General features: G+C 52.3%; 1 protein-coding gene and 1 long non-coding RNA gene across 3 annotated transcripts in view; one reads left to right on the top strand and one right to left on the bottom strand.

Annotated features, from left to right (window-relative positions):
* The window catches only part of AACS (acetoacetyl-CoA synthetase), a 78,590-nt gene extending 61,833 nt beyond the window's left edge, over window positions 1–16,757 (top strand). Inside the window, exons 13-18 of one of the 2 annotated variants that reach the window (XM_032243990.1) lie at window positions 2,073–2,186; window positions 3,228–3,353; window positions 7,882–7,951; window positions 8,652–8,710; window positions 10,567–10,769; window positions 15,647–16,757. In XM_032243990.1, coding sequence (XP_032099881.1) covers window positions 2,073–2,186; window positions 3,228–3,353; window positions 7,882–7,951; window positions 8,652–8,710; window positions 10,567–10,769; window positions 15,647–15,784 — 710 coding nt within the window. In that variant the 3' untranslated portion in view covers window positions 15,785–16,757. The remainder of the gene's footprint in view (window positions 1–2,072; window positions 2,187–3,227; window positions 3,354–7,881; window positions 7,952–8,651; window positions 8,711–10,566; window positions 10,770–15,646) is intronic. The other variant, XM_032243999.1, reaches the window with a different exon arrangement.
* On the bottom strand, window positions 16,394–17,215 carry LOC116527162. The gene is made up of 2 exons (XR_004258412.1): window positions 17,059–17,215; window positions 16,394–16,742 (listed from the first exon to the last, which is right to left on the bottom strand). It is a non-coding gene; the product is annotated as an uncharacterized LOC116527162 (long non-coding RNA).
* Window positions 17,216–26,860: the final 9,645 nt, after the last annotated feature.

The raw sequence follows: 26,860 nt of genomic DNA on the forward strand, positions 1-26,860 counted from the left end.
GTTGGTTCCTCAGCCTGAGGTGGGGGACTGAGCCGTTCCCACCAGCAGGGTGAGCAGTGGGAAGGAGGTCAGCAGCCTTGCTCAGACCTTGATGGTGGCGGAAACGAACGTGACTCACTCATTTTCATGGGACATGTCAGTCAGTGACGTGAAATGGCAGAGAAGACATCACATTTTATTCTCTGCCTGAAAGAAGAAATAAAATCGTCTTAGAGTTGACGCCAATGTCAACCCTTCTGGGTTTTGGAGCCATCGAGTCATTTCATGTGGCTCTTGAACGCCCTACATCCCAATTGATACACGAGGAGCCTGATTAGGGAAAACCTTTGCTTAATGAAAATATTTTTTTCAGGTATATGAGTGAGTGTAAACAGTGGCATGGGCCAGGCGCAGTGGCTTATGACTGTAATCCCAGCACTTGGGAGGCCAAGATGGGAGGCTTGCTTGAACCCAGGAGTTGGAGATTAATTTGAGACTAGCCTAAGCAACATAATGAAACCCGGTTTCTACAAAAAATTAAAAAATTAGCTGTGGGCCAGGCGTGGTGGCTCACGCCTGTAGTCCCAGCACTTGGAGAGGCCAAGGTGGGAGGATTGCTGGAACCTAGGGGTTCAAGACTAGCCTGAGCAACATAATGAAACCCTGTTTCTACAAAAAATTAGCTGTGGCTGGGCATGATGGCTGACACCTATAATCCCAGCTCGTTGGGAGGCTGAGGCAGGTGGATTACTTGAGGTCAGGAATTCAAGATGGGCCAGGCCAACATGGTAAAACCCCATTTCTACCAAAAAACACAAAAACTATCTGGGCGTGGTAGCATATGCCTGTAATCCCAGTTACTTGGGAGGCTGAGGCAGGAATTGCTTGAAATGGGGAGGCAGAGGTTGCTGTGAGCCAATATTGCATCACCGCACTCCAGCCTGGGCAACAGAGTCAGACTCTGTCTCAAAAAAAAAACAAAAAAAGAAATTGCTGAGCATGGTGTGTGCTTGTAACCTCAGGTACTTGGGAGGCTGAGGTGGGAGGATCACTTGAGCCCGGGAGGTCAAGGCTGCAGTGAGCTGAGATCACACCACTGCACTCCAGCTTGGGCAACAGAGTGAGACACTGTTCAAAAAAAAAAAAAAAAAAAGAATTCAGACACCGGGCCCAGGGATTAGGGAGGGGTGCTCCTTGTCACCCACTCTCCACTGTTTTTGCTTTCTCATCTGTGGGAGTGGAATGACCCTGTCCTCTGTGTGTTCTGCCCTTGCTGTGCTCGTGTGTGTGTGTGTGTGTGTGTGTGTATGCATGTATGTGTGGTATGTGTGTGTGCACGTGTCTGTGCATGTGTGTGTGCATGTGTGTGGTATGTGTGTGTGGTGTGTGCATGTGTGTGTGGCGTGTACATGTGTGTGCGTGTATATGTGTGTGTGTAGTGTGAGAGTGTGCTCTCCCACGGGTTTACCCTGCTACTGTTTCTCTTCCCGCACAGGCTTGGGTCAGAGAGTGGCTGTTGTCAGCAGGAGCCTGGGGTGGGGGATTCATACTGCTCCCCTGCATGGTGGCCTATGGAGCCTGACTCCATTTCCAGCTCATTCCAGAAAGAGGAGTGTTTTCCATGTAGCACAGTCTCTCGTGAGATATCACACTCCATGGTCGTTGCAGCTGGAAACGTTTCTGTTTTTCCAACCATGAAGTCCATGTAAACTGTGGCACGCGAGCCTTCCCATGTGATGGGTCCACCTAGCAGCGTCTGCTGGGTACATAGCACAGGCAAAGCTTCCATTTTTTGCGATCCTGAGTCTTGAATTTCAGTGTGGCCACAGGAGGTCATTTACTTAGCACATCCTTTAGCAGGAAGGCTCGGCCAAAACATGAATCACCAGATGCTGGGGGCTCGTTCCAGTTTCCATATCACCTGTCGCACTACTCCCTGAAAAGAAGGCCCACCTGCCTGGGATTGGCAGTGTTTGTCTGGGAGAGTAGTAGGTACTTGTCCTCTGGGCACTTTCTCCTTTGTTGCTCACCAATTTGAAAGCAACTTGTCTTGGGCTTCTGAATTTTGAATCTCCCTTTGCCATTGCTTGCAGGAGGCACCGACATCATCTCCTGCTTCATGGGCCAGAATGTTTCTATTCCTGTGTATAAAGGGGAGATTCAGGCCCGGAACCTGGGCATGGCCGTGGAAGCGTGGAATGAGGAAGGTGATGACTTCATCTCTGTTTCTTTCTGTGATTAGGCGTGAGTTGGGAGCTTGGGAGCGCTCGGATGTGTAACTTGGCTTGGTGATAGTTCTCCAAAACAGCCCTTGGAGGGGAGGCCCCTGTCACTTGCAGTGTGACGTCCTTTCCCCCAGCTTGGTTTAACACCCACCAGGCTCCTGGTCCCCAGCCCCTGAGAAGTCAGGGTCAAGTTGGAGGCCAGACGGGGGGCTCTGTGCTTGGGAACGGTGGGCAGGTGGGTGGTCGTTGCCCTGAATCTGAATCCTGGTGCTGGATATACAGGCAGCGGCCAGCTCTGAGCTTCTGAGAGCCTGGACATTGAAGGGATAGTCTCCCGCTGTGCTGTGCCTGGCAGCTGGAAATCCAGCTGTGCTAGGAGGGGTGGGCAGGGCTTGGCGCAGCTGCTCTGCAGAGCAACGCAGGCGTAGTCAGTGAAGCTGAAGGTGCATACGTGCCCGGTGATCTAGGAATTCCATTCCCGGAAGACTTATTGTGATACATGCAAGAATGTTTGTAGCCCCATGATTTGTAATGGAAAACAAAATTGGGAACAATGGAAATGTCCATTCTTGGGAGGAAGAAACTGTGATCACATATGGAGAATGACCAGTCGGTAAATTGAATGAACCAGACTGACATGTAGTAGCCCAAACGAGCCACCCAGATGTCACGCTGAGTGGGCAAAGGAAGATGCGGGACACAGAATGACTGTGTAGTTCAGAGGCATGCCGAGTGACATGTGCTATTCAGGGATGCGTGCAGATGGAGCAGAAATGTTCACACACGGGAATAACAAATCACTACCTACAGGACGGTGATTTTGGGGAGCACGCAGGGAAGGGACTTTGGCCGGGAGGAACGCATTATTAGGCTGCCGTGACAGGTGTGTGGGCGTGACCATCTCTGTACCTTTGTATATGTCTGGAATATTGCGTAATAAGTAATAGCTTAAGAAAGGGAGAGGCAGCCAGGGTGTGTGGCTGTGGTGTGTCTTGGGCTTATTTTTAATTCTGCTCATCCCAGGAAAGGCGGTCTGGGGAGAGAGCGGCGAGCTGGTGTGTACTAAGCCGATCCCTTGCCAGCCCACACACTTCTGGAACGATGAGAACGGCAGCAAGTACAGGAAGGCGTACTTCTCCAAATTCCCAGGTCGGTTGGAGAGATGCAGGCGGAGCTGCCCAGCCTTCGCCTTGGCTGGGCCTTCTGTGTCTAATTCTGTATCCTCCTCCCTCCCTCCCATCCCGCCCCTCCCCTTTTTCTTCCCCCGCCAGGGCTTGGAGAAGCTACTTATAGCTTATTCTGCCAGTGGGGCGATGATCAGTTTTTGATCGATAATCTTGTTGTCTTCAGCTTGAAGCTATCATGTGCAACTGTAATCTGGGTTTAGTTGAATCTCAGCCACCTCTGCCCCGAGCCTCTTGGCCCTGGCCCCAGCTGCTGGGAGCTGGCACAAGCCTCTGATTTGCATGTGGGAGGGTGGAGGGTGCAGGGACCACTCACTGAAACAGGGTGATGCCCGCCTCTTCAAGAGGAGTGGCATGTGGAAGCGGCATCTGGCTTGGGTCTCTTCCTTCGTGTCTCTCACCATCATCCAGTCCTCACAGAGATGCTGGAGGAAGAGCACTTTTGCGGTAGAAGGATTTACAACCCAACACGTCACTCTCACATAGACTGACACCCTTGAGTGTCGTCTTTTGAGTGATGCCTTGCGCCACAGCAGGGAAGTCTTTTATTTAAAGCTCTGATTCCTGCCTCTCTCTAATCTTATTTCATAAGCAGTCTTGAGTTATTGCTGCTATATAATTCATCATTTAGCAAGCCTTCTGTTCCAGAGTTATTTATACTCAGTACTTGCTTTCTGCAGTCTCTCAAAAGGTAATCTGGGTTAGTATAGACCATGTATGGAGAATCAGAAAGCGGCAAGTGGTAGGATTTGCCAGGGATCCTTCCTGCCTCGCGTGTGTGCATGTCACCGTCAGAGCCATTGTGCCTGGAATAGCGCCTTCCTGCAGCAGTGCGGGGCATCCCCCGGGGCGGCTCAGCCTTCACACCTGCTGCACCTGTGCCCCACCTTGGCTCCCGCCATGAGCAGTTGTGCTCAGAATGCAGAAAAGCAAGAGTGGATGTAGAGAAACACTCTTCAGATGACCCTGAAGAGGAAGCCAAGGGCTCCTGCCTTGGGAGGAGAGGCCAAAAGGATTAGACTCTCAGCTTGAGGATCCATCCAAGAAACGACAGCCCTTCATCTTCTGTAACATCGCTCTTTGAAAACTCTCTTTTCTGTCACTTTTTTTTGGTCACATGTGCAAGGGTTCATGTGATAGATGCCTCTCAGGATTAATTTCAGAGTAATCTCTTTTTGAAACTGATAAATTCCTTCTTGGAGAAAACAAATTCCTTGTGACATGTTATATTTCCATTTTTGCCTTGGCTGCCAGGAAACTCAGAGCTGAAATCATTACTTTGTTTTTGCAGTCCTCTTACCTTTAGGGTAGGCTTTTGCTTTTCTTTGAATAATCCTATCATGAAGTCAGTTTTATAGGTAGCTTTCTCTGATACTTCCTGGGTGTAGGTGAGAGAGATGAATAAATATGGAAAGACAAAGGCAGATCAGATAATGAGATCTGAAGCTGTTTATCATGGACACAGTGAACACAGGCTACCCTTTGACCTTAGCTCAAGCACCAACACGGAGAGATCCTGGGGCTGTATAGGAAATGGCTAATGGCAAAACCAAGCAACAAGAGCAAGCCTTCCTTTCCATGACAGGGAGTGGGTTTATGGACATCGTTACCTTAAAAAGTGATGCCAGGTGAAAATGTAAGCAGGCCGTGTGTCGGCACAAAGATATCCAGGGACTTCGTAAGTGAAAAGGAGAGTTCAAGAACAGAGGACATAGCATCCCTTTTGGTGGACATTTTATTTTTTAATTATTAATTTTTTAGAGACAGGGTCTCTGTCTGTCCCCCAGGCTGGAGTGCAGTGATCTCGGCTCACTGCAGCCTTGATCTCCAGGGCTGAAAGGAACCTCCCGTCTCATCATCCCAAGTAGCTGGGACTCTCTGTGTGTGCTATCATGCCTGGTTAATTTTTGTATTTTTTGTAGAGATGAAGTCTCTCTATGTTGCCCAGGCTGGTGTCAAACTCCTGAGCGCAAGCAATTTTCCTGCCTCAGCCTCCTCAAGTGCTGGGATTACTAGCGTGAGCCATTGCACCCGGCCTTGTGTAAATTTTAAAAAGCAAGTACATACATGTGATTGTGTGAATAAGTGAATAACGAGTGTGAATAAGGGCTTATATGAATGGTGAGATTATGAGCCCATTTTGGTTTTCTTTATGGCTTTGTATTTTTATTTTTTTTTAGTTGGAGCCTTGCTCTGTCGCCCAGGCTGGAATGCAGTGGCACAGTCTTGGCTCACTGCAACCTCTGCCTCCTGGGTTCAAGCGACTCTCCTGCCTCATCCTCCTGAGTAGCTGGGATTACAGGCACGCACCACAACGCCCGGCTGATTTTCGTATTTTTAGTAGAGATGGGGTTTCACCACGTCAGCCTGGCTGGTCTTGAACTCCTGACCTTGTGACCTGCCCACCTCGGCCTCCCAAAGTGTTGGGATTACAGGCGTGAGCCACTGCGCCTGGCTGCTTTTTATTATTTTTAAAAACCTGATATTTTAAAAGGATGTAAAAGCAGACTTAAGATTTAGGTCATTGCGGATGACACATTCCAAACAGGCCTGGTCCTTTATTGGTGGTCACCTGTTCCACTATATTTCCACTTTCGCCTCAGCTCCCAGGAGACTCAGAGCTGAAGTCGATGCCTTGAAGAATGAGAGTGACCCAAATCTGTTCAGTCGGCTGTGGAAGGGAAGACATTGCTTCTGCGGCGTTGTTTTGCCGTCAAGCCTCTTCCTCTCTGGTGCCCTGGCAGCAGCCAGTACTTGTGGATTCCTCCCCTCAGCCTGTCTTTGCAAGGGATCAAAGTGTGTCAGGGGACAGTTCCACAAAAGAAAGTTTCTTCAGGGTGGATTTACATCTTCCTTTTCCTCTGCATTTCTGGGGTCTCAGTAATTAGGGCACGGTACGGCAAATGGCCCAGAAAACCCAGAAATTTCCCATGCAATTCAAGGAGGACCTGACTCCAGGCAAACAAGACTGTATGTTGCTGGCATGGAAGTTCCAGAATGAGGCAGGATTCCCAGCCCAGCAGGACAGGCTTGCGGCTCTCCTCTCCCGTGGCTGCCATTCATAGATTCAGTTTGCTGAGTAGCCATACACATGTGCTCCTGCAGAACCCGGGCTTGTCAATTGCAAGCCTAGGAGTGGATTTTTCTTTTTTTTTTTCCTTATTTGTGGATGTGAATCTTTTAAAAGTCTAGTGAGAAAGATTTGGTTTCATTCTCTAGCTTGGGGAGGCGGAAGAAAAGACCTGAAGGGCTGCAATTCTGTTTTCTGCATCAGAATAAGTAGCTTAGGGCTCATTTCATTCTCTTCCACTGCCTTCCAGGGACAGTCCCTGCACAGGGTCCCTTGGCCTTCGTCCCTGTGGAAGGCTTGGTTGTGGCTTGTGGCAGTGCCTCCTTCACGTGTCACATGAATGCGTGAATAGACCACGTAGCTGCTGAGTCATGAGCTGTTTGGGTTAGCGCTTGCCGCAGAGTGGAGAAGTGCTGGAGAAGTGTCTCGATTTGGAAGGGAAGAGATGCTTTCTGAGGCTGCCCCCCGTCCGTGGAGACACGGAAGCTGGCTTATTTCTTGTTTTCCCTTCCCGGATCGCAGGAAATCTTCGGGACGTTATTTCAGCAGGCCAACCTGCTGCTGAGGCAGATGACTTCCGGCATTGCGAGGCGGCAGAGATGTGCTTTTGGTCACAGCCAGCCAGTTCCCCTCGGTGTGGCTGATGAAGGGCTGGGGTGGGAGCCAGGAGGCGGAGGCCCCAGCTGGTTACCTGCTCCCTGGGTGACTCAGATGCGTGGCTTCTCTTCACTGTTTGGTGACTCTCTCCTTAGATGCTGCGTCCAAAGCTGGGATTTGTGCCCCTTGGTCGATAGCTTCATGGCACCACCCCGGCGCGCAGGCCTTCTCTGAACAGCTGCATGTGTAGCCACTCATGTGGCCTGTTGACACCGTGTTGCTATCACCCCTGGCTCTTTGCTCTTCCCCCACCCTCCTTGTCTCCTGGGTTTTACCTGCTAATCGGCTCTCTGTCCATGGGGCACTGGTGGAGGAGCCTCCTTCGTGGCCGTGACCTTGTGTATTCCATTCCAAGATCTGGCCCCGACCTCTGCGCACCCTGTGTCCTCCGCAGCCCCTGGCCACTGTTGCTTCCCGAGAGCTCATTCTTTCCTGCACCCCACTCAGAGTTGTCTCCAGATGCTCCTGTAGAGCCCCAGTGCCCTGGCCCAGCTTGGTCCCACCCTCTGCGAATTCCCAGGTCTTTGCTGGTACCTGAGGAGCTGCATTCCTCCTCGCCAGCTGTGTCAGCTGCCCTGGCAGCAGCCCCCACTAGAGGGCATGTTCCTTGGGGCAGGAACAGTCTGGCTCCCTTCTTCCCCCAGCCCCACACCTGACCTGCCTCTGGGCCCCGCTGCTGTCTGCAGACCCGAGCCTAGCGTCTGTCGAGGTAGCTCGTCATGGCCGCTTCTCCTCCTGTGACCGGGCGTCTCTGCTGTCCTTGCAGGTGTCTGGGTTCATGGCGACTACTGCAGAATCAACCCCAAGACCGGGGGCATCGTCATGCTTGGCCGGAGGTGAGGGCTGCAGAGTGGGCCTCTTTTCCCTGGAGCTCCACCTTTCGGGGGCATGGGGGTGGGTGGGAGGTGCTTTCTGTGAGAGTCAGTGACTCCCTTCCTGGGCACTCCACTCCACTCCACACCAGGGTGTCCACACCACCCATGCAGCCCCCACTGGCTGGTATGCCATGCTTCCCCACCCCTGTGCCAGGCACACGCCGTCCCTGGGCCTGAAGGCCCCCTCTGAGGAAGCATTGTCTGCTCTGTCTGCGACATGGCTGACAGTCCCCTGTCTTGGACCCTTCTTGTGTCCTTTCTGGGGTGGGGCATCCCTGTGCCAGCCTCCTTCCCAAGAGCTGGATCTGGGCGTGATCCAAGTTTCCCTGTCCTGTGATGGGGTTCTTGGGTAGGGGTTGTCAGGTTGGGGATCTCACAGCAAAGGCATAGCAGTGTCCACACCTGGGCTGGGTCGTGTCTGCAGGTGGGAAGTGAGTGAGGTGACAGATGCTCCCTCACAGAGGGGCCTCCCTCGATGTTAAGCTTTAACCTGAGAGGGAGACAGAGCTGGGTGGTGGGGCAAGGAGCTGGGGAGGGGAGGGTCTGTGACTGGTGCTGGGGATGCCATGTGGAAGGGGGGGTGACTGCCCTCCCCAGGGACCCCTGGGACTTGCCTCACTCTGGAGCTGTGGTGTGGCCCTGACCTCTTCTCTCTTTCCAGTGATGGCACACTCAACCCCAACGGGGTGCGGTTTGGCAGCTCGGAAATCTATAACATTGGTACGTACTGTGCCTTCCCCCCTTGCGTTCTTAAGTACCCAGGAAGGAGGAGGGTCCTGACTGGAGCCCCAGGGGCCATTTCCAAAGGCCCCACCTTTGGCACGACTGTGGCCCCCTGGTCTCTGGTGTGACAGTGGACATTTGTGAGCCTGACCTCCCTTCCAGAACATACCTTGCCCACACTGCTATCCTCATGAAACCTCAGATGGGGTCTTTAGGGCCGTTGTCCCGTTCCTTTCCCCATTGGATTTCATCCTCCTGGTGAGCTCTGCTGGGTTGGCTACTTGTGCTACTGTTTTTTTTTTTTTTTTTTTTTTTTTTAGACCAAGGCTCACTCTGTCATCCAGGCTGGAGTGCAGTGGCTGGATCTTGGCTCACTGCAACCTCTGCCTCCCAGGTTCAAGCAGCTCTTGTGCCTCACCCTCCTCAGTAGCTGGGATTACAGACATGCACCACCATACCCAGCTAATTTTTGTATTTTTAGTAGAGACAGGGTTTCACCATGTTGTCCAGGCTGGTCTCGAACTCCTGACCTCAAGTGATCCACCTGCCTCGGCCTCCCAAAGTGCTGGGATTACAGGCACAGGTCACTATGCCCGGTCAACTTGTGTCTCCTCTTTATGGGTGAAGAAAAGAGAAACAGAGAGGGTGCAGGGTAGGACACCAAGCACAAACGGTGTAGGCCTGTGAGTCTCACAACTACGTGCGGATGGAGTGCAGTTGTGAGTCACCTGTGGGCCTTCAAACCGCCCGGCCCAGGCCGCAAAGTTGGTCAGATGGCCTCGTACACTAACGGTTAGGTCAGAGTTCTAAACTTGTGTCAAGGTCATTTGTGAGCCAGGGTGGAGAAATCCCGACGGTCTGATTCCAGCCTTTGTTCCTCCCTCCAGTGGAGTCCCCACCACAGACCCCTGCTTCCTTTTTATTTTTACTTATTTATTTATTTGAGACAGGGTCTTATTCTCTTACTCAGGCTGGAGTGCAGGGGCGCAGTCTTGGCTCACGGAAACCTCCACCTCCTGGGCTCAAGCGATCCTCTCACTTCAGCCTCCCGAGTAGCTGAGTCTACAGGCGAGCTAATTTTTGCCAATTTTTGTATTTTTTATAGAGATGAGGTTTTCCCATGTTAATTTTTGTATTTTTTATAGAGATGAGGTTTTCCCATGTTGGCCGGACTGGTCTTAAACTCCTGAGCTCAAGTAATCAACCCACTTCGGCCTCCCAAAGTGCCAGGATTACAGGTGTGAGCCACTGCGTCTGGCCACCTGCTTCCTTTTTTTTTTTTTTTGAGACAGGGTCTCACCCTGTTGCCCAGGCTGGGGGGCAGTGGCACAATCATGGCTCACTGCAGCTTTGATCTCCTGGGCTCAAGCGATCCTCCTGCCTCAGCTTCCTGAGTGGCTTTGCCTACAGGCATGTGCCACCATGTCTGGCTTAGTTTTTGATTTTTGTAGAGACAGTCTCCCTATGTAGTCCAGGCTGGTTTCAATCTCCTAGACTTAAGTGATTCTCCCACCTCAGCTCCCGGAGTTGTGGGATTACAGGCATGAGCCACCATACCCAGCCCTCTTTTTTATCTTGAGTTAATTTCTCATTAAGTGAGTGCGGCCCATACCTGCCCCCGGTAAAACATCGCCTGTCCTGCCAAAGCTGAAGCCCTCTCTGCCTCCCCAGTGATGAGTTTTCTTCCACTTGTGAAACAGCTCCCTCAGCGAATGTCCCTCCAAGGTGCTCCTGGGTGGGCTGGGAGAACACAGGCACCCCTGGTAGGCCTGGGGGACCCGGCATGCCCCTCCTGCTCTGCCAGGTTGCTGAGGAGCCCCCTGTGTGAACGTGCCCCTCTCCTGTCTCCCCAGTGGAATCCTTCGAGGAGGTGGAGGACAGCCTGTGTGTCCCCCAGTATAGCAGGTACGGGGAGGAGAGGGTGATCCTCTTCCTGAAGATGGCCTCTGGGCACACCTTCCAGCCTGGCTTGGTGAAGAGGATCCGTGACGCCATCCGCGTGGGCTTGTCTGCGCGGCACGTGCCCAGCCTCATCCTGGAAACCAAGGATGTCCTGGTACGGCCGTCTCCTGCCAGCGAAGAGACCGCTGCCATCGCCCCACGAGCCCACACATCGAGGGGCACTCACATCTGAGCAGCTTGCTGGTGCTTTATATATCGTTTGTCCACGTTGCCTAGCAACGCCATCCTCTCCCTGCCATCCTTTTCCCTTCCCTTCCTAAGACTGCATTGAAAGCAATGTCTGCTAAATACCCATGTTCAGAGGGTTAGCGGGCCCAGCCCTGCAGGTCCAGTCGACTTCTCCCTCCTAACTCCTGGTTAGTGTGTTCTCAAAATTTTTAATGAGGACATCCATTTTAACTGTTTATTTTATGTATGTATTTATTTATTTTTTTGAGACTGAGTCTTGCTCTGTCATGCAGGTTGGAGTGCAATGGCTCAATCTTGGCTGACTGCAACCTCCGCCTCCCAAGTTCAAGCAATTCTCCTGCGTCAGCCCTGAGTAGCTGGGACTGCAGGCGCCCACTACCATGCCTGGCTAATTTTTGTATTCTTAGTAGAGATGGGGTTTTACCATGTTGGCCAGGCTGGTTTTGAACTCCTGACGTCAAGTGATCCACCTGCCTCGGCCTCCCAAAGTGCTGGGATTACAGGCATGAGCCACTAAGCCCGGCCAATTTTAACTTTTTAAAGTGCTGCTGGGAGCCGTTGGTCTTCCCTTTTAATTTTAAGTTCTTCCAATATGACAAGACGACTCTTTTTCAGAAGGCTGTGTGGTCCCACCCCAGCCCTGGCCCCAGTACACTCTGCTTGGATTCTAAGTCGGGGAGGAGGGGGCTCCCCTAGATTGGATCACAGCTTTAATTCACATTGCTTACAAAACGGATACCCCCACGAGCTGACAGAAGCTGCTGTGTGTGTGCGTGTGTGTGTCTGTGCGCGTGTGTGTATGCATGTGTGTCTGTGAACGTACACAATTTAAACAGACAGTGGCAGGCTGTATTTGAAGTTTATAATTGGCTGTTCATTAAGGAGAAGATGGGAACAGACACTCACTGGGGTCCGGGGGAAGCTGACTTTGACGTTGCCGGGAGCAGGGCTGAGTCTGTGAGGTGTGACCAGAGACAGGGTTTACCAGGAGAAGCTTTCTGGAGAATGTTGAAATGAGTGATGACATTGGCTTTGAAACCCGTGATCATTCTCTTTGCCTTATGGCAAGTTCTTTCAACATTTTCAAAACAACCTTTTGAGGAGGAGGCTGGGGAGGGCACTAGCAGCATGGGCATGCGTGCAATCCCTGCCCATCCCTGGGGGACGGGTTCCCACTTGGGACCGCTGCTCCTCCTCCCGGCGCCTGTCCACGTCTGCGGTGTTGGTTCCTTTTCTATGGTGTCCACGCATTTCCTTTGCGTTCTGGTTATGCATGGGCAGAGCCCTGCAGCTTAGGGGCTTTCCATCAATCTCTTTCTCTTTTTTTTTTTTTTTTGGCTGGTGAGCCTTGGCAGCTCTCTGTGGGGTCATTGGTGCTCTCCAAGAAGGTAGTTCCTGAATCAGTGACACTTCTCGTCTTTGCTGACAAGGGTCTGAGGTTTTCCTTCGGTGAATCAGTGCGGTCTCATCTGGAACATTTTAGGGAAGTGGAATTTGAATTTGTCCTGTGGCTTTATTTTATTGAAAAAGAACTTGGGACATTTGCTGCCAAAATGGTTATTACCAAACCATATCTGATCACGAGAGCGGTGGAGCAGTTTATTAGGAAAGGAGAAAACTCATCTCGTTTCTTTCCAGGGTTATCCTGGCTTTCGAGGCCTTGCTGCCAGGGCGCCCAGCTGGGCTCTGGGCTCTTTTTCTCCCCAGATAGGGTGTCCTAGGTCCATTCGGGAAGTCATTTGGAGGGTTCCTCCAGATTTTTGAATGGCCTTGTATTTTCAGACCCTCACGGCAGGCTTAGGAGAGGATTTAGCTCTTTTGTTGCAAGCTAGAGAGGAGCCCAGCCTCCACAGGGAGGTGACACGGTGTGGGAACTGCCCATTCAGGAACTGGACCCACTTCAGGGTCAGAAGAAGACAACTGAGGTCCCATCTGCAAAGTCCTGGGCCTTGCTGAGGCAGGAGAGCATGTTGCAGGTCTGACCCTTCATATGGTGCCTGTGGGGAATGGACTACCCTCCCCCCACCACCCCAAGAATAGCCTGAGCCTGGGGCGCATCTGAGTGGTGGGAGTGGCCGGCGGCCCGTCTCTGTCTCTGCGGAAAGACACTTTTGCTTCTGTTCCCTGGGAAGCCAGCGCCAATTCTGGCATTTTGGGGTGGCCCTGGTGAGTGCTCAGGAGAGGTCTGGGTCCAGAGGCAGCCCCACTCCTCGAGTTGAGTAAGACTCGTCCCATCTCTGGCTTGTGACATGAGGAGAGGAATCCGTCACCCGCCTGCCACCTGCCTGCCACAGCTCAGGGTGATGATGCGGCACCAGTGGAGTGAGCAGACCCTGGGGACTGGGGGGCTGTGGCCTGCGTGGGCCTTCCCACCACCAGCCTTCACAGCGGGCCCTCTGAGGGTCTTTGGGCACAGGGGCTCTATTGCTTAGCCCTGGCTCCCCGTCTGCCCCTGAGGTATGACTTTGGGCAACTCACTTAGCATCCAAGCCTCAGTTTCCTCATCTCTAAGGTGGGTTGACAGCAGAGCCTGCCTGGTGGGTGCCGTGGGCCATGGGGTGCCCAGAATGCAGCCTCCGTGCCTCTGTTTCTGTCCTGCCTCTGCTCACTCTCAGCCTTCATTCGGAGTGGGTCTGCGCACCGCACAAAGCCCTTCCACACACCTGACCTTAGTTGCTCTCTGCTCAAGTGTCAGAGGCTCTCCTGCATTTCCTGCTTGAACAGTGTCCTGGCCTCCATCTGTAGCTTTCAGTGTTTGCCATGGACTGCGGGTGAGTTCTTGTGTATGTCCGCATCTTTCTGTCTGAAGTGGAGGCTCCATGAGGACAGGAACCTTGTGGGTTCACCTCCTCCTTGGTGTCCAGCTGACTGACTGGCAAACAGCAGGTGCTTTTGGTGTCTGGTGAGTAAATGGGGGTGGGGAGCTGGTCGTCTGACCCTGGTGAGGTGGGACGAGCTTGTCTTCCTCACGCCCATCTTACAGATGAGGAAACCCGGAGAGATGAGGGGTCCTGCCCAAGGAAGCGGTGTCCATAGTCAGGTCCGCCTTCTGCTCACCCAGAATAAAGACCTGGGGACCCCGGAGGGTCATGGCCAAGTGGAATGGACTCCTGGCATTTGAGGGCTTCCTGCCTGCAGCCCCCAGGCAGCCATGGCTGTCCAAGTCCAGCGGGCCTTTGCTCAGGTCATGACTGGGATGTCTGGCCTCTCCTGGCAGGAGGCTGCTGGGCTCCCGTCTATCTGGGGAGGCCCAGTGCAGGAGTACGGGGGTATGGGGGTGGGGGCTTCTTCCTTTCTCTTTTTCCTTTCCTCTACCTTTCTCCTCTCCCCAGAGGAAATGGTGGCAGGATTTCTTTCAAGAGGATGCCTCTGTATTTTACCAGTGGGTGGAAGGTGGCATTATTAGCTCCCATGAGCCGCACGTGGACCCCTGTGTGAAGCGTAGTGGGGCATGGAGCAGGCGAGATGCTTTCGTCTCATGGCGGGAGGGCTGGCGACACCGCATGAGGTGACAGGCAGGCCCTCGGAAGCCTGCGCTTAGATCCTTAATTAGTTCACACATCGACTGAATTTTTCAAATGAATAAATTTTAATTACATCTCAGGTAAAAAAAAAAAAAAAAGTGCCAGTGATGGAGAGCTCAGGTGAGGAGCTTTACTGAGCTCTGTTGCTTGTGAAATTTCCTAGCCCGACACACACGAACGCCGCCAAAGTCTCATCTGGATTCAAGGTGCCACGAATCCGGACAAGCCTGGATACACATGTGCCACGAATCTTATTTAGAGGGAGCCCTGAATGTTTGCAAAGGGTCTGACTACAAGAAAAAGTAATGCAGCATCCCATGCAGATGGCTGGCTCCGAGGAGGAGTTCATGGGGCCTTGGGGACGCTTTTGCCCCTAGTTCTAAGAAGCTGGGCCACTCCTGAAGTAATGGCAGTAGCTAGTCTTTATCATAGAATAACACGTGATAAGATATAGAGAGAAGTAAAATCAAAGTATAAATAAAAGGAAAATCATAAAACATAGCTGGGCACTTCTGAAGCTGTGTGTGCACTGACTCATTCAACCTGACGCACAGCCTACAGCCTAGGTGCTGGCACCCCCACTTTTGCTCGAGGAAACCAGCTCAGGCTCAGGAATTCACCTGGCATCTCCCGGCGGGGGGTGGTGGCAGGAGCCACGTCTTCCTGAAAACTTTCTTGCTTGGGGCGCCCGCTGGGAATTAGGAATGATCTGTGTCTGCATTTTTATCCTGACCAGGCAGTCCCTGACCCCTGAGAGACACTCTTTCTTTATTCCCATCTGGAATCTGCACTGCTGGGGTCAGTGGGTCATCTGGAGGGCTGCCTTGAGGCCAGCTTGGATGTGACGTCGGGCGGGGCCCAGGGGGGCCCAGTGGAGTGTGCAGGGTTAGAAAAGTGAACACACTTATGGTGACCTCTGGGCATCTTGGAAAGAGCCTTGCTTTCTCAACAGCCATGCTAGGGGCAGCGTGGAGGGCTTTGGAGAGTGTGAGAGTTGGGTTTCAGCACCAGGCCTTGAAGTTGACTTTCAGAACAGGTTTTATTCGCCAAACCCAGAGAGGACAGTTGTCAGCTGCTGTACTTCGGGGCATGTTTGCAGACCTGCGGGGGCGAGGGTCACCTTGGAGCTGAGACTCATTCACTCTCAGAACTCCAGGCGGAGGCGGGGCCTTTTGGGCCTGGGTATCCCCAGGGCCACTCGTTTTCCCCGCTTGGGTTTTAAATGGCATTTCTTGTTTTTTCTACCCTTCCCTTGCAGTATACACTCAATGGCAAGAAAGTGGAGGTGGCTGTCAAACAGATGATCGCAGGAAAAGCTGTGGAGCAACGAAGTGCTTTCTCGAACCCCGAGGCCCTGGATCTGTACCGGGACATCCCTGAGCTGCAGGACTTCTGAGTCGGACTGGCTAGCATGTCGCTCAGCCTCCCCCGTGTGTACTGTAACTTTCGTATGCCCAAGAAATGACACGGAAACCTACAGCTGTTGTAAAAGATGTTCGCACCAGGCGTTCTGCAGGCTTGGGGAGGGATCGTTTCTCGTTTTGTCGTTAAATCTGATGGGTTCCTGGATCTTCCACACAGTGGAAGCGGGATCCTGGCCTTCAGAGACCAGGAGGGCGTGTCTGGGCCACGTGTGTGGCACTGTGGTGAGAGTGAGTATCTTTGCACACACAGGCCAGCGGGATCAGTGTGGCTGGCTGGTGCTGAGGACAGACACTCCTGAGCATTTACACCCTGTCTTCAGTCGCCTCCTCCCTTCGTCCCACTCGGCTCTGTGAAGGTGCAAATCCCTTTCTTCCCTTCCCAGCTCAGGCTCTCCTGTTTTCCCTCAGGGCCCATTATGCCTTTGAGCTTTAGCTGTTACAAGAGAAACCCCGTGACTTGATACAGCTTTTCACAGCTGGCTGTTAGGACCGGCAGGCTGGCTGCTCACGTGCTGTCTGTGTCGTGGATGGAATGTGGTCCCTGGAGGACCGAATGTCCCCTTTCAACCAGAGCACGCCTCGGGGCCAGCTTCCCTCCAAGGAACGACTGGATTTCTTACAGGATCTCTTTACTGCACAGACTTGCATGGCTTTACATGTTTCTACTGTTAATTAGGCATGCGAAGCAGCAGGTGTCCACTCGTGTCCCTCATGGGTGAGCCCTCCAGCTGTGCGCCCAGGCCACACAGCCACCGAGAGTCCTCCTCAGGAGGAACCGCATCACTGCTGCCTCCACCTGCCAGTCTAGGGGGTTCCTGTCGGGATCATGTCATCAGGACTCCTAAGTCAAGTCACGGGTTTCCATAGCCAGGCGGTTGGGATGTACCATTCAGTTCAATATATGAACATGTATCTGTAATCTGATGTTCACTTTAGGATTTTTTTTTTTTTTTTTTTTTTTTGAGACGGAGTTTCCCTCTTGTTACCCAGGCTGGAGTGCAATGGCGTGATCTCGGCTCACTGCAACCTCCGCCTCCTGGGTTCAGGCAATTCTCCTGCCTCAGCCTCCTGAGTAGCTGGGATTACAGGCACGCGCCACCGTGCCCAGCTATGTTTTGTATTTTTAGTACAGACGGGGTTTCACCATGTTGACCAGGATGTTCTCGATCTCTTGACCTCGTGATCCACCCGCCTCGGCCTCCCAAAGTGCTGGGATTACAGGCTTGAGCCACCGCGCCCAGCATACTTTAGGATTTTTTTGAAACTGAGCACAATGAAATCCTTTCTGGAATCCTTCTGGATTATACAAAATATAGAGGAAAGTACAATGATGAATTTTATGCAATAAACATATACGTGTGTGTGCACAAGCACGCACGACGCACGCGCAGTGTGCTTGTGTTTTCTCGGAAGGGGGAGACTGCATCTGTGGGTGTGAGGCTGGCTGTGCTTGTGCGCCCACCAGCAGCTGTGCCCTGCAGTTGTGTGGTTCGAATTGCCGGGGGCATTCTCATGGCCCTGGTACTTAGCCACAGTCCCTTGTGACTGGCCAAGGAACGCCGTTCAGTGTGAAGCCAGCACCCTGGGCCCCTCCACCCTGAGATCCCCCAGCACCCAGAGCCAGCCAGATTCTGGACGTCAGCTCCTTTCTTGTCATCGCATGAGCCGCGTGTCACTTGGGTTGTGTCTGGCTGCATGCCACAGAATCCAGGCTTGGCCCAGCGGCTTTTATGGCTCTCAAGTCACAGGAAGTGGGAGGCAGTCCATTCTCCCAGGGCCAGGCAGCGACTCTACAGTGCAGCAGTCCTGGCTCCTGGCTCCTGCACTCTGCTGTCCTCAGGATGTGGCAGTCATCATCTTGGTCTGGGGTGGCTGCCCCACCTCTAGTCTTTCATCGGTACTCCAGGAAGGAAGAAGGCGGGAGTGACAAGGGGGGCTGGGAAAAGGCAGAAAGCTGCATCTCTGGAGTGTGTTCCTTTATCCACAAAACGATGGCTTTTCTGGAAACCCAGAAGCATCTGCTGGGCCTCACCAGCCGGCATGGGGATATGCATCCGCCCTCGCTGCAAGGGCATCAGGGGTCTGCGTATTTCGAACAGGATCTGTTCCCTTTTTGTGAGTTTCCGACAGCTGCTGTAACACATTTTCACAAAGGTAGTGGCTTAACAGCCCCAATGTATTATAGTCCTGGAGGTCAGAAGTCTGCTGTGGGTCTCACTGGGCTGACATCAGGGTGACAGCAGGGCCGTGTGCTTTCAGGAATCTGCAAGGGAGAATCCATTTCCTTGTCTTCTGCTTCTAGAGGCCACTGTGTTTTGTGCCCTGTTGTCTTCAGCAGTGGCCGGTCGCACTCTCTTCCACTGCAGCGCTCTGACGCTGCCACTCCCAGCCACCTCGTCCACATGTCAGAACCCCCTGTGATTGCAGGGGGTTCACTTGAATAAGTCAGGAATTCCCATTTTGATGTGTGCTGATTAGCAACCTTAATTCCGTCTACACCCCTCACTCCCCCTCACCAAGTCTTAGTCCATTTTATTTTGCTGTAGCAGAATACCTGAAGCTGGGTGATATATAAATTAATAATTTATTAAGGAGTTTATTTGGTTCATGATTCTGGTGGCTGAGAAGTCCAAGACTGGGCAGCTGTGTCTGGTGAGGGCCTCACTCTGCTTCCACACACCGCAGAACACGGAGGGGGAGCAGGTGCCTGCAGAGATCACGTGGTGAGAGAGGAAACCAGACCCTTCAACTGTGCCTTCGGGAATGAATCCATTCCCAGGAGGTGCAAGTGACAGTGAGAACTCATCCCCTACACAGGGCATGAGTGTATTCAGGAGGTATCTGACCCCACCCAACATTGCCACGTGGGGTATCAAATGGCGACGTGAGTTTTGGCAAAACAAGCCACATCCAAATAATAGGACCGTGTAACCTAACACGTTCACAGGTTCCAGGGAATGGGATGGGGGTATCTTCAGAGGGCTGCTATCCTGCTGACCTCACTTTGCAAACAGTCTTGGTCCTGATGGCAGAGGAAGCAGTAGATGGTGGTTGTTGGGAAGGCGAGCCCTGAGCTGGAAGAACTGAGCAACAGGAAGTCCTGGTTGATGACGCTTGGGCTGGGATTGTCCTCCCCTGCGAGTGGCCTGTGGGCCTTAGGGTTCAGGTGGGGCCTGGGGCCTCCAAGGTCCTTTCCTCTCACTGGGTGCTTGGAGATTCCCTTCAGGTTGACAGCGCCTGAGGAGTCATCACAGCTTAATCAGCGTGCCCTTTAGTTCCAGCAAGACGGCCCAGGCTGAATAAGCCCATGCGTCTTTATTAATAAGCCCTGCTGGACAACTTCATTAATGAGAGACAGATGGTCTGGAACAACAGCCAGTTGAGTGCACGCGGTGCTGAGCCTGCTTTTGACGTTCCTTGGCCCGAGCATCACTCTAAAAAAGCCACCACCTGCCGGCCAGCTGGCTTTTCGTCTCTGAGCTGGCTGTGGGCTGCACTGCGCCTCCTCGTCTTCTTCCAGCTCCCTACCAGGCCTGTCCCATCAGCAGCTTCTGAAGCCATCAGGATCTGCCACACAGCCTGGCTGGGGCTGCCAGGATTCTGCTGTCTCCCACGGCCAGCAGGCCTCTGCGCAGCTGGTCCTCCTCCAGGCCCTTCCTGCCCACCTCCAGGAATCTTCTCCAGGCTGGAGGTCTCCTTCTCACGCTCTGGCTGCCAAGCCCCACCTTCTCGCCTGGGCGGAATCTCCTCAGGGACGCTGGCGCTGAACCGATCAACTCCAGCTGCAGGTAACCGCCCCGCTGTCCCCATGGTGGCATCTGAGCTCTCGAGGATAAGGCCCAGGTTGGCTCACTCATCTGTTTCCCAAGCAGATGGCCTGAAACCCACACGCCTTAGAAAAGGCATTTTCCTGGCATCACAACACCCCTGTCACCATGGCTGAAGGTGAACAGAAGAGTCCCTTCCCCCGTCTGCAAATGCCAGAAGGCTCATGGGAACAAAACTTCCCTTGAGGCCCCAGCCCCATCCTATACCATGATGGGCTCAGGCCTTCAGAGGGAATGTCACATGTGGATTTGTGGGGGATGGTCGGTCACTAGGTTCAGGCTGGGCTGCTCTCACAGGTTCCCCCAAGTCTGGCTCAAGCAGAAATGTGTTTTGCCTCCTGGCACTGCCCTGAGGTGAATGGGTGGGCCTGGGCGGGTCGGCGGCTTTGTTTTGCAAGCTCGCTCAAGGACCTGCGCTTCCACATGGTTGCTGCCTCCCGAGGTGTGCGTGTCTTGTCCACTTGGAAGATGCTGGCTCGCCACAGTCATGGAGGCGGTGACCTAACATCAACCCTCACCCCCTTGGCCACATCCTTGTCACCCGACTGCACTCAGCTGTATAGGAGGCAGGGAGATGTGCTTCCTAACAGGGTGAAAAATGCCCTCCCTGAACTCTGGTGGTGGGTGGAGAATGCTCCATGAGCAGGAAGGGTGGGGAATGGTGACACAGTCACAGCGCCTCCCACAGGAATGAAGGAAGCTGGCTGCCTCTGTGCCTGACTCCATCTCTCCCGGGCAGCTGCTGCTTCGCTTGAGCTGGGGTGGGGGCTACCTCGCTGGGTCCTGCTGCCCAGCAGCTGGAGAATCGGCTGGGTGGACGTGTATGTGCACGTGTGTGGAGGCGATGCCGCTTGTTCTCGCATCTCTGTATTTTGAAGGGTAGACTGTGAGGTCTGTGCGGCAAACGTGTCGGGTTTTACAACACTTTGGCCTTATGTATGTATGTGAATGTATGTGTATATGTGTGTGAACATACGTGTGTGAATATGAGAGTGTGTGTGTGCCCTTAAAGCTGAGATTGCACCCTGTCAAAACCCGAAAGAGCCAGGCACGGTGGCTCACACCTATAATCTCAGTGCTTTGGGGTGCCGAGGCAGGAGGATTGCTTGAGTTCAGGAGTTTGGGACCAGCCTGGGCAACATAGTGAGACCCTGACTACAAAAACTTAAAAAAAAATTAGCTGGGTGTGGTGGTGTGCACCTGTGGTTCTAACTACTCAGGAGGCTGAGACAGGAGGATCACTTGAGCCTGGGAGGTGAGGCTACAGTGAGCTGTGACTGCACCACTGCACTCCAGCCTGGGTGACAGAGCAAGACCCTGTCTCAAAAAAACCCCCCAAATCCCCAAAGAACAGAGCTGTGAGCAAGCCAGAGTGTAGTTTCTATTCTAGTTCAAATTGAATCCCAAAAGCCCAGTGCCCACTCAGACGGGCAGGCAAGCAGGCAATTTCCTGGTCCTCAAAGAACACTGCCCATCGGCAGCTGCTCACGGCCACTGGACCTCAGCCTGTGCCCTCAGTGGTTTTCAGTTCAGTGACAGCTCTGTGTCCCAATCAAGTGGCTTCTCTTGGGTGTTCTGCAGAGCCAGGCGACCAGGTACTAACTCATGTATCCGACGGATGTATCTGTGCTCGTCCCTGGGCCCAGTGATCACCAGGCAGTTGAGCTCTTCGCACCATAGAGGGTGTGCCTCCTGGAGCGGACAGATGGCCAACGGGAAACAAGAGGAGGTCTGATGGGACAGGATGCGTTTTAGCCACAGTGGTCAGGGGCCTCTCTCAGGTGACACTGAAGCCATAGGCTGGGAGGCCTGACAGTGCCACATGAAGATGGTAGGATGATCAGCCAGCCAGAGGTCTTGAGATGGGAATGAACCAAACTACGGGAACAAGAAAGGCTACTTGGAGAGCACGGGGGTGTGATGGTTAATGCTGAGTGTCAACTTGATTGGATTGAAGGATGCAAAGTACTGATCCTGGGTGTGTCTGTGAGGGTGCTGCCAAAGGAGATTAACATTTGGGTCCGTGGGCTGGGAAAGGCAGATCCACCCTTAATCTGGTGGGCACAATCTAATCAGCTGCCAGGCAGAAAAATGTGAAAAGGAGAGACGGGCCCAGCCTCCCAGTGGACATCTTTCTCCCCTCCTGGATGTTTCCTGCCCTCGAACATCCCCCTCCAAGTTCTTCAATTTTGAGACCCAGACTGGCTCTCCTTGCTTCTCAGCTTGCAGACAGCCTATTGCAGGACCTTGCGATCATGTCAGTGAATACTTAATAATCTCCCCTTTATATCTATCTATCTATCCTCTTAGTTCTGTCTCTCTAGGGGACCCTGACTAATACCAGGGAGAAGAGAGTGGGAGAGGAGGCAGGGTCGCCGTACAGGGCATGGACCACATTCTAAGGGCGCCCAGAGCAGTGACATCATTGGATGGGCATTAGGAAGATCACGCCGAGGGCAGTTCCTTTTGCTGGGCTCAGTAGGGGTGGCAGGGGGATCTGCATTGGCACTGGCTGGCAAAAGCCCAGTGACTCCACGACGTCTGCCCACCAGCTTCTTCCTTCTCTTCTTGCTCTTACTGTGTCTGAGCAGCATGTGTGCACAAAACATGAGAAGCGTTCTGGCCATCCAGCAGACAGGCGGCGAGCACACAGCAAAGATGATCAGGAGGCTGATTAGGCCTCGGAGGCCTAGGCTGGCTTTGATGAGCTGAGATTCTTTTTCTCCGAGCCGTGACTGCCTTTCAGATTAGGGCAAACGATTTCTAAAAGCTTCCTGCCAATTTGTGTTCAAACTTTAAAGAGAGTCATAAGTGAATAAGTAAAGGCCCATTAAGAAGGTGTTGGCCGGGCACGGTGGCTATTCCTGCAATCCCAGCACTTTGGGAGGCCAAGGTGGGTAGGTCATGAGGTCAGGAGATCGAGACCATCCTGGCTAACATGGTGAAACCCCGTCTCTACTAAAAATACAAAAAATTAGCTGGGCATGGTGGCACAAGTTTGTAGTCCCAACTACTTGGGAGGCTGAGGCAGGAGAGTTGCTTGAACATGGGAGGCGGAGGCTACAGTGAGCTGAGATTGTGCCACTGCACTCCAGCTTGGGTGACAGAGTGAGACTGTCTCAAAAAAGAAAGAAGGTGTTTAATGGCCAGGCATGGTGGCTCACACCTGTAATCCCAGCACTTTGGGAGGCCGAAGCAGGCAGATCACCTGAGGTCACCAGTTTGAGACTAGCCTGGCCAGCATGGTGAAACCCCGTCTCTACTAAAAATACAAAAAAGCTCCACAAAAGTTAGTCGGGCGTGGTGGTGGATACCTGTAATCCCAGCTACTCAGGAAGCTGAGGCAGGAGAATAGCTTGAGCCCAGGAAGTGGAGGCTGCAGTGAGCTGAGATCGTGACACTGCACTCCAGCCTGGGTGACAGAGTGAGACTGCATCTCAAAAAAAAAAAAAAAAAAAGTGTAAGGAACTCTGGCTTTGTTTTCATGGTTTATCCCACTGGAGAGCACTATTGGCCATGACGGTGGTAAACTCATGGTCTAATAATTTCATTAGATGACTTCCAGGGAGAAGCAGGTGTTAGTCAATTCACTATGCTCTGGGACTATTTCCAAACGTTTTCATCTTGGGACGCACTCCTGCTTCTTTCTTTCTTTCCCTGGCTCAAACAGTGATTTCACAGGCCATGCTGGCTTGTTGGGAGAGTGAAAGGAGTGGCTGTCAAGTGGCACCATGAGGCTTGGACCCAGTTTCCATTTTTTAGGCTCTGTGCTTTGTCAGTCTCACCGACCCTGTTCGCCATTTACCTGTGGGGCCTGGTCTGCTTATTTTGGCATCCACTTTTTTTTTTTTTTTTCCAATCATGACTAAGTATTTTGTTGGCTACTGGTAACAGAAACCCCAACACTAACTGACTCAAGCAGAAAAGGGGTATTACTGGCTCACCATTTGGAAAACTCCAATGCTAGGATTAGCTTCAGGTGTGGCTGGATCCAGAAGCTCCGATTACATCATCAGTGTTCTCTCTCTCCATCTCAGCTCTGCCTTCCTCTGTGTTGACATTCTCAGATGGACTCTCCTCTCATGATGCCAAGATGGATTCTTACAGCTCCAGCCTTATGTCCTCACAGTGTTAAGAGGGGAAGAAAGATTTTCCCCCCAGTAGTTTCAACGTGAGTCCCCCATCTTGAAGCTTATTGGGCTATTTGGATCACATGACTAAACCTGTGCCAATCACCAGCCAGGAAGCAGGAATATGCTGATTGGTTAGACCTGGGTCATATGACCCCTTCAGGTGCAGAACCAGCTGCACACAGTAACAGGACTGAGGGCAGGGGAGGTGGGTCCTGGAGGAGCAGGTGGTTTCCTTAAAGAAGCATGAGGCAGCAACCAGCCCTGTTTCGTTTTCTCTTTTCACAGTGCTGGCCCTTTCTCTCTTTTCTTCCCTTGCCCCTTTCTCTCTGTAGCCTCCCTGTGCCTGTCTCCTGCCCCCACCCCAGCACAACAGAGTCCCAGTGTGTTTTCCGCTGCTTAGGGTGTGATCATTTATTACGGAGCAATAGAACATGAACGCACTCGGCCAGTGGCCCAGACCTCGGGCTGCAGGACACTCTACTTAGCACCTCCAGATGTGCAAGTTCTGTCTTCTCAGCCCGACTCCGGTCCTTGAGGGTGGAAATCTTCCTCCTTTATTTACCTCCTCTGTATCTCCCCACCCCTTGGTCCCAGCTACATTGTAAGGGTTCAGTAAAGTGCTCATTTGAATTCGCCATAGCACTGTGTCACTCAGAACTCTTCAGATGCAAGTGACAGAGAGTGACAGAAAGTCATCCCTCATCACTGGCTTCAGGCACAGCAGGATCCAGGGCTGGGTCAATGTAATCGGGATTCAGCGTCTTTCATGGTGTCTATACGGACAGTAGGGCCTAGTGGTTAAGACTATGAGCTCTGGAATTGGTTGCTGGATATAATACAGGACACCCAGTTAAATGTAAGCTTCAGAAAAAACAATGAATAGCTAGTTTTTCAGTGCAAGAGTGTCCCAAATATTGCATAGGATGTGTTTATACCACAAAATGTATTTATTGTTAATCTGAAATTAAAACATAACCAGATATCCAGGAGGTTTGTTAAATCTGGAACGCTATTCTGGAACCAAGTGCCTGGATGTGTGTGATGGCTCTTCCTCTTCCTGTGTGATCATAGACAAGTCACTTAACCTCTCTGAACCTCTTTTCTCCCATTTAGCAATGTGAGGATTAAGAATACTATGCATCTTGGCTGGGCGTGGTGGCTCATGCCTGTAATCCCAGCACTTTGGGAGGCTGAGGGGTGCAGATCATGATGTCAGGAGTTTGAGACCAGTCTGGCCAACATGGTGAAACCCTGTCTCTACTAAAAATACAAAAATTTACTGGGCATGGTGGTGGTGGGTTCCCGTAACCCCAGTTACTCGGGAGGCTGAGGCAGGAGAATCACTTGAACTCAGGAGGCAGAGGTTGCAGTGAGCACTCCAGCCTGGGAGACACAGAGAGACTCCACCTAAAAAAAAAAAAAAAAAAGGAAAAAAAAGAATACTATGCATCTCACAAGACGGTGATGCTGGTGAAATCAACAGTTGCCAATTCTGGGCACATAGCATGTGCTTAATAAACGCTATCTGTGATTTTTTAATAAGCTCTCCTGCTTGCTTTCTTCTGCCTAGGCTTCAGTCCTTGACTTTTTGCCCAAGTTCTGAGGAGAGACCTGAAGAGGAGTCTCATTGGCCTGGCCGAGGTCATGTGACCACCTCTGAACCAATCATGGAGACCAGGAGAATGGGAGGTTCTGATTGGCTGTAACTAAATCATGTGACTGTGGGGTCAGGGATGGTCGGCCCAAGCGGAAACACGTGACCTGAGTGTGGGGCTTGGAGGTGCGTCAGGGGAGGATCAGGGCTCCAGGCTGAAGGGGGCGAGGATGGATCTCAGGCAAGTCACAAACGCCTCCACCTAATAGCAGTCATGGGGCTTTTCGGAAGAGGCCGAATTCCATATGAGGAAGAAGTGCAGTGGCTGAGTTTTGAGCTAAGGTCTCTGCCTCATTCTCTGCCTGACTGTGGATGTCTTACCAGGCCACCCCAAGCCCGGGGCCGCTCGGAACTGCGCCACACAGCAGGAGGTGAGCAGCGGGCGAGCGAGCATTACTGCCTGACCTCTGCCTCCTGTCAGATCAGCGGTGCCGCTAGAGTCTCTTAGGAGCGCAAACCCTATTGTGAACTGCAGGCATGTCAGGGACCTAGGTGGTGCGCTCCTTATGAGAAGCTAATGCCTGATGAGTGGAAAAGTTTCATCCTGAATCAATCATGTCCCCCCGTGGAAAAACTGTCTTCCACGAAACAGGTCACTGGTGCCAGAAAGGCTGGGGACCTTTGCCTCAGGCCATGAGTCCCACATTGATGGTGGTTGCATGCAAATCGCTAAGACCTTGTTTTGGGCGGTCGGAGAATTAAAGAATTACCTGACTCTGGCCTGGAAGAATTCCCAATCAGAATTTAAAAAAAAAAAAAAAGTTTTTCTGGGTATGCAGGTTCACCGGTCATGAAGACAAATGAGGCTTATTTGCACAGAATGCAGATGAAAGAATTGGGTTTTGAGAATCAGTCAGATTTAGGTGGGAGGCCACCTTTGAGGAGAAACAACTCCTTCCGGGATAAATCCATCTGATAAAATTGATGTGCTCTTGAACTTTACAGTTACCTCAGGGATTGTGGCAGTTAAGATGGTGGCACAATTTTTGACACTTCTTTTGGTGAGGGGCATGTCTATATCCCTTCCCCACAAATCTGGGTGGGCTGGTGACTGGGTTTGTTCTATAAAGTATAGCAGAGGTGACGCTCAGTGACTTACAGGCTGGACGAGGAAAACCAGGTACCTCTGCCTGGTTCTTTCGGGGATGCTCACCGGCAGGAGCCTGCTACCATTTAAGAGGCCTCATACCCTGAGGCACCATGCTGGAAAAGCCACGTGGGGGCGCTGTGGTCCGAAGTCCCAGCAGAGCCGAGTCTTCCAGCCATCTTCACCAACACACCAGGCATATGAATGGAGCCATCTTTCCGTCTTAGGATCAGCCATCTGCCAGCTGAATGTCATTGAGTAACCTCAGTTGACACCACGTGGAACAGAAGAATCACCCATTTGAGCCCTGACTGAATTCCTAACCCATGGAATCTGTGAAATAGCAG

Source organism: Sapajus apella, unplaced genomic scaffold (assembly GCF_009761245.1).
Source record: "Sapajus apella isolate SASKATOON/1434 unplaced genomic scaffold, GSC_monkey_1.0 scaffold2, whole genome shotgun sequence".
NCBI lineage: Eukaryota > Metazoa > Chordata > Mammalia > Primates > Cebidae > Sapajus > Sapajus apella.